Source organism: Myotis brandtii, unplaced genomic scaffold, assembly GCF_000412655.1.
Source record: "Myotis brandtii unplaced genomic scaffold, ASM41265v1 scaffold125, whole genome shotgun sequence".
Classification (NCBI taxonomy): Eukaryota; Metazoa; Chordata; class Mammalia; order Chiroptera; family Vespertilionidae; genus Myotis; species Myotis brandtii.
This window is the reverse complement of record NW_005354385.1, coordinates 10,377,298-10,383,803: the sequence shown is the minus strand read 5'-3', so window position 1 is coordinate 10,383,803 and position 6,506 is coordinate 10,377,298. Positions and strand designations below refer to the sequence as shown.

Below are 6,506 nucleotides of genomic sequence, written 5' to 3'. Positions count from 1 at the left end.
GTTTATTAAAGAGGGAAGTTGAACTTTAGATGATGGTGTAATTTCCTAGGACTTTTAAAATATGTGCAAATTTCTGAGTGAAACTGCAGAAGCCTGGGTTGGGTTAGTGACTCCCAGAACATATTAGAATCCTTATTAACATCTTTAAAACATAACAGCTTAAATCTCTCTTGATTCATCAGTAAGTCCTGCATTTTTAAAAAGCAGTCACCAGCCTGGTCCAGTTAATCGTAAATAAAATGTCTGGAGTCTGTTGCGTAAGGAGAAAGATGTAGAAATGGCATAAGTCACTTCCTGCACCTGACCTGTCATTTTGTCGCAGAAAATAAAAAAGAGGCCAGGAAAAAGACCCCTGGATAAAGGCTCTCCACTTCACCAGACATAAGCATGTCTGATTAATCATTTTTTAAAAGCCAGGTTATTTACGTAAACTGTTTGGCATGTTATTTCTGATCTTAACTCTCCTTGTCCAGCCTAGTAATTCCACAAACATTTCAAAGGGACAGGATTGCTCACAATCAAGCTTTGTTTGTAGCATCTTAAAAGAAAGCACTTTCAAAATATTTTTTTCTTCAGTGTGTTTGCTCAGCACTTAGCACATTATAGACATTCTAAAGAATAGGGCACATTCCATTAAACAATTTGGCCTAAAATAAAGTGTAAATGAGGGTAGTAAGCAGTGTAGCCAAGTGCTTAGTACCCTGCCTAAGGAGTGAGCAAGTGGGCATGGCCTAGTGTGAGAGCCTGTAGGAGCACCGACCTTGTCTGTCATACTTGCTCTTTTAACTGCAGTATCCAGCACATAGTAGGTGCTCAATAAATATCTGAGGAATTACAAAATAATGAATAGACTTGCTTTCCTAGTGACTTTGCTTGCAATGGTTATCTGAAGGGCGTCATAAAGTAATAATTGCTCTATGACTACTGGGCCTCATGAGTTAATGTTTGCAAAGTGCTTTGAACTCCTTGGGAAAAAGAATGGTGTTTTTGTTGGCACCCTATCATGTTTGCAGTGGCACAGACATTACTCCTCCTTCTCTTCCTCCAGCTGCCCATACTGTGCCCTCCCCCAGCTCTGTGCTGGGCCAGGATCTTCCAAAGGGCAGCCACATCGCACTCACTGCCTTCTCCAGCCCTGCAGGACAGGTAAGGACAAAGTACACGCCAGACAGATTTCTTTCTCAAGAGACGCTGGGGAAATGGAATTTAGGAAGAGCTTAGTGATGCTTAGAGTGACTGCTGTAGAGAGGAAGGCAGGTTCTTGGCCAGGCCTAGAAGAAGCTATTGGGACAGACAGGCTGATCTGTGAGGACACATCAAACTAAATCCTGGAGGAGAGGTAGCGGGTGTTATATGGGTGATTGTGAGGATGTGCCCAAACAGCTGGTCTCTAAAGTGCATATGGTTATACACCCCTAATACAAAACCTCGACTCTAACTGGCAGAAACTACTGTAGTTTTGTTAGAAGAAACTCCTAAGACAAGCCAGATTTCTTTCAGATGGGCAAACATTTTAACTACTGTGATTACATTCCCCACAGTTTTTAAAAAATATTTAATGATGGCACATAAAGGGGTTCTGTCTCGCAATAATCATAGGCTGCAAATTTTCCAATGTATTTATTACTATAAAAATTGCTTTTATTTTTAGGAACTTAATAGTTAAATAGTTTAAATATGATTTAGAAAAATAAAAGCTGTTTTTCTATTTAAAATGGCTGTTCTTTATGAACAAACTCAAGAAAAAAATTTTCCTTTTGAGGTTCTATTAGCTTTCAACGGATCATGCCTAAGAATTATCTCAAAGGAATGCGCAGAGAGCTGGTTACAGGTGCGGAATCATGCAAATGACTATCGGTGGCAGATCTTGCCTTTAAGGCAGGAACAGGTCCTATTTTCCACAACTTTGAAGTGACTTGTTTTCTAAACCAAATCATGAGGCTTTCTGTGTGTGGACTTTTTCATGATACATATTTATATGCTGGTTGCTATACATGTGGCAAATTTGCTGTTTCTATAAATTGTTTCTAGACTGGCAATGAATGTTTTGTGGACAAAAGCTAACATGGTTTTCTGTTAAAAAGATAGACCATGTAACTGGTGTCTGTTTTGTACTTGCTATTAATCTGAAACCAAGATCAAGCACAGTGAAATTCGTAGTTAGATCATAGTAAGCAACATTGAAACTCTGAAAGATTAGCACACCCATAAAAACCACAGGTGAAACATTGATTTGGGAGTGACTCCAGGTAAGAAATGGTTTATTTTTCCACTTGATTCATTACAGAACGAGGAATCCTGATTTTCCCTCTGTATAGGGCTTGTGAATCACATAGGCATTATTGAATTGTTGTTGCTTTTTTTTTCTCTTTTATTTTAAGGTATTTGATACTAGACAGTTTGTTCAAGTCCTGCAATAAACACATGGGAACGCCCGTGGAAAGGGGAGGAGGGCAGCATGAGTTGGGGTGAGATCGAATTTCCTTTCCAGAAGGTCAGCGTCCTGTTGCATTGCAGGGCGCTGCACATTCATTTAGCACAGAAGAGGCGCAACCTCATACCTTCTGGCTGGGTGACTAGGAATCACTGTCGGTGATTTGCCCACTCAATTCCATTTGCCAACTAAAGTTCTATGGTAAGTGTGGGTTTGAAACGTATGGGTTGATTCTCATTATGCATTATTGTTATTTTCTTTGATGTGGGGGAGTGGAGGACATGAACACGTTCTAGTGTAGTATTGCATATTAAGAACAATAAAATATTAATGGAATTATTGCTGGAAATTTATTATTCAAATGTTTCTTGAAATAAGCTGGTTTAGCTTTTAGGGTCCCCCTCCCTAAATGTTCTGGACTTCCACTTGTGTTTTTATTGTAGTTATTCTTGTTACTAGGTCTCTTCTTACATCATAGCGTCAGTGAATTTAATAATGGGTATTTCTTCTATCAGGTCGAATATTGGGTTTGTGACAGCCAGACAATTTTGGTAATAACCAGAAAGGTGCAATAAATACAGGCATGTGATATCATTGAAAGGAGAAGGGGAAAAAGACCGGTCAAGAAAGTGAAAGTTTCTTAGTAAAAGAAAAAAGGAGTTGGTGAGAAGCCAAGTTTAAACTGGCTAAGCACTAGAGCTCAAACATGATATTCTAATGAAGACAGGGTAAAGCAGCTCATGGAAATTTACTCTCTCTCTCTCGCTCTCGCTCTCTCTAGAATAGGTTTTTTTCCTTATCTACAGCTACACTAACATTTCTAAGACTAGGAATCCTGTCCTTTCAGTTCTGCATTACCTGCTAATAGACAATTGATAAATATTTATTGATCAAAAAGCTATCTCTTTTTGTAGCTGCTACCAAAAAGGTCATCAAACTAATTGCTTTGATGTGCTTTCTATGAGATAGGCCAGAACTCAGCCAGAGGCAGCTGATACTTAATCAAATAAATTGCAGCCAAAGGTGAGCTGTGAGCTTATCACAGAGTATTTTCTCAAAGCCCTATCTTGGCAGAGTCACACTTTTGGGTTAGACCACCAGGGGTCAGCGCGTTATTTCCAGGAAAGTTTTATTAAAGGACACTTTCCGTGTCAAAGAAGAAAAAAAAAACAAATAAAATAAACAAAAAACCTAGGGCCGTGGATCTCAAACTTTTAAGCATAAAAAGTGCTCAGGACTGGTTCCTGAGACTTATTACTAGGGATTCTGATTCAAGAAGTTGGGGGAGGAGTGTCCCTGGGAATCTTTATTTTGTCAAAGCTGCAGGTGTTGGAGGACCTCACTTTTGAGGAAAATGTGTGGGTTTTCTCTAGCTTGTTTATCTCATGAGAGGACTGTAGGCTTGAAGCCCACCAGGAGCCTGGCTCTCAGACTCAGATAAGCTTAGATGAAGAGGCAGGGTTTGTCACAGAGACCTGGGTTTGGATTCCCTGTGGCTTTGCACAAAGTACTTTTCTCTAAGAGACAGGTTCCTCCTTTTTATTTTTATTTATTTATTTTTCTTTATTGTTGAAAGTATTAAAGGTGTCCCCTTTGTTGATTTGTTTTTCCCATTGATGCCCTCCATCCCGCAACCACCCCTCACAGACCTTCACAACCCTATTGTCTGTGTCCATGTCCTATATAATAAAAGGGTATTATATGCAAATCAACTGAATGGGAGAACAATTGGTCGCTATGATGTGCACTGACCACCAGGGGGCAGGCGCTCAACGCAGGAGCTGCCCCCTGGTGGTCAGTGTGCTCCCACAGCGGGAGTGCTGCTCAGCCAGAAGCTGACAGCTGGTGAGCGCAGTGGTGGTCGTGGGAGCCTCTCCTGCCTCCATGGCAATGCTAAGGATGTCCTACTGCCAGCTTAGGCCCGCTCTCCGTGGGGAGCGGGCCTAAGCCATCAGTCGGACATACCCCGAGGGCTCCCAGACTGCAAAAGGGTGCAGGCTGGGCTGAGGGACCCTCACGCCCCTGAGTGCACAAATATCGTGCACTGGGCCTCTAGAATGCATATAAGTTCCCAGGTTAATCACTCCCATCCACCACCACCCACGCCTTTGCTCTGAGATTCATCAATCTGTTCCATGCTTCTATGTCTCTGGATCTATTTTGTTCATCAGTTTATTTTCTTCCTTAGATTCCACATATGAGTGAGATCATGTGATACTAATCTTTCTCTGACTGGCTTATTTTGCTTAGCATAATACTCTCCATGTCCAGCCATGCTGAGAGGAGAACCATACTGCCTACCTCATGGTGTTTTGCCAGTGAAAATGGGGTTCTTCCATGGAGTCACAAGAAAAGCATTTTAGGGACCCATGCATGGGAGGATGGGGTGTAGGGGTAATATTTATTGAAGCTGTAGCAAACACAAAGGACCATTCCTGATGCTGGGGGTTTCATCCACCACCAGGTAGCTTAGCTCCATCCTGCTGTGGAAGAAGTCCAGCTTTCTCTTCATCAAGCCCAGAAAAAGGACCAGAGTCCAGAGATGTTGTTCCACTACCTGGCATCAGCAGGGCATATGAAGCTGTTGTAGTTCAGTTTAGTCCATGCCAAAGCTTAATTCAGCCCAGTCTCTGTTCCCCACCCCTTTCTGGCTAGCTTAGTCTCTGTTCCAGGCTGTGCTTGGCTGGTGCTGAGCTGTTGCATGGAAGCCTATGCTTGGAGCCCTGCTTGGAGCCCATGCTTGGGTGTGTGCAGCTGCCAGGCCTGCATGGCTGCAACGGACCTGCATTTGGAACTGCACAGCTACTATGGAGAGAGAACAAAAAACACACAAACAGGCCAACAAAGAGGTGCTACTGAGGGGCCTTTGTTAAGCTTTGATTTTATTACCTTAGGCTTAGGAAGGAGTAAGCTTTCTTTCAAACTAACCAATCTCTTTCCTGCCTCTTTGTGGGCTTGTATTAGGTCCTCCCCCTATCCAATCCAGTCTTTTTCCCAGGTTAGATTCCTCCCCTTTTTGGTTGCCATCTTGGCTCCTACTGTACATGCACCCAGCAGAGGAATTTCCTCTTTATTATTTTCTCTCCCTGAGTAATCCTGGATAATGGCTGGTCCTGCCCCCACAGCCTGCTTTGGGGATTAAGTCCCCTTGTGGCAGGATGCAGTGGACCCTGGGAAGCCTGTGAATGTTATAGCTCCCTCGTAAGTCAGGCTTGATGTCCTACTCAGCTCCCTAGTTTATTATACTTAATGTCTAATTCCCTTTGCTCCCTTACTTTATTAATAACTAGCTACCTATGTTAACAATGGGATTGACAGAAATAATGCATACAAAGCACTTAGCGGAGTGATTGGCATATAATAAAGCACTTAGTAAATGTTAGCTCAGGGTGGGAAGAGAAGGGAAATGTCAGTGACAAGCCCTCTATAGCTAGGAAAATGGTTGCAGACAGAGCCAAGGTGTGACTAACCAGGAGGTTAGTTCTTGGATGTGGGGGTCCAAGGCCAGTGTCTGAACATAGGTCCTAGAACAGAAGATGAATATACATGAGGATGGGAGACATACTTTCTCACCATTACAAATTTTCCCCAAGAGTGGTAATGAACAACCCAGATGGCACAGTTAATTGGAATTATAATTGATTCCCAAATAGTATTTAAGTCAACAGTTTAATTGACTTTCCTCAGGAAAACTATAAGAACTTCTAAAAGGGAACAAAGTGGAATATATCAAATTTGGTGATTTGTTCATATCTGCCACCCACACTACGTGGAGTGACGAACGAAGAGAAAAACGATCAAAGGAGGAAGGGAACAGGGACCACGAATCAAATAGACTGCAATTAAATGAAATCCTTGTCTGGTAAATGTCAGGTTGTACTGAATCTGCTGGCTAGCTTGCATATGGCTGTTGCCAAGTGCTCTCCCAAGATGAAGCCTGAAGAGCAGAGGAAAGGGGGCTGACACCTTAGTTATCTGCCTTTCTTAAAAGACAAAGATGAAATTAGATGAAATTGAGCAGCACTTGAATGCTGCGACTGAAACAGCCAACAAGTGTATAGATGTGTGTGTG

General features: G+C 42.2%; 1 protein-coding gene across 6 annotated transcripts in view; it reads left to right on the top strand.

Annotated features, from left to right (window-relative positions):
* Positions 1-1,050: 1,050 nt before the first annotated feature.
* The window catches only part of CYTIP (cytohesin 1 interacting protein), a 66,082-nt gene continuing 60,626 nt past the window's right edge, over positions 1,051-6,506 (top strand). For 4 of the 6 annotated variants that reach the window (XM_014534078.1, XM_014534076.1, XM_014534075.1 and 1 more), the window contains exons 1-2: positions 1,089-1,146; positions 2,382-2,635. In XM_014534078.1, coding sequence (XP_014389564.1) covers positions 2,633-2,635 — 3 coding nt within the window. In that variant the 5' untranslated portion in view covers positions 1,089-1,146; positions 2,382-2,632. Of the gene's footprint in view, positions 1,147-2,381; positions 2,636-6,506 lie in introns of all 6 variants that reach the window. The other 2 variants (XM_005859327.2, XM_005859324.2) reach the window with 2 other exon arrangements.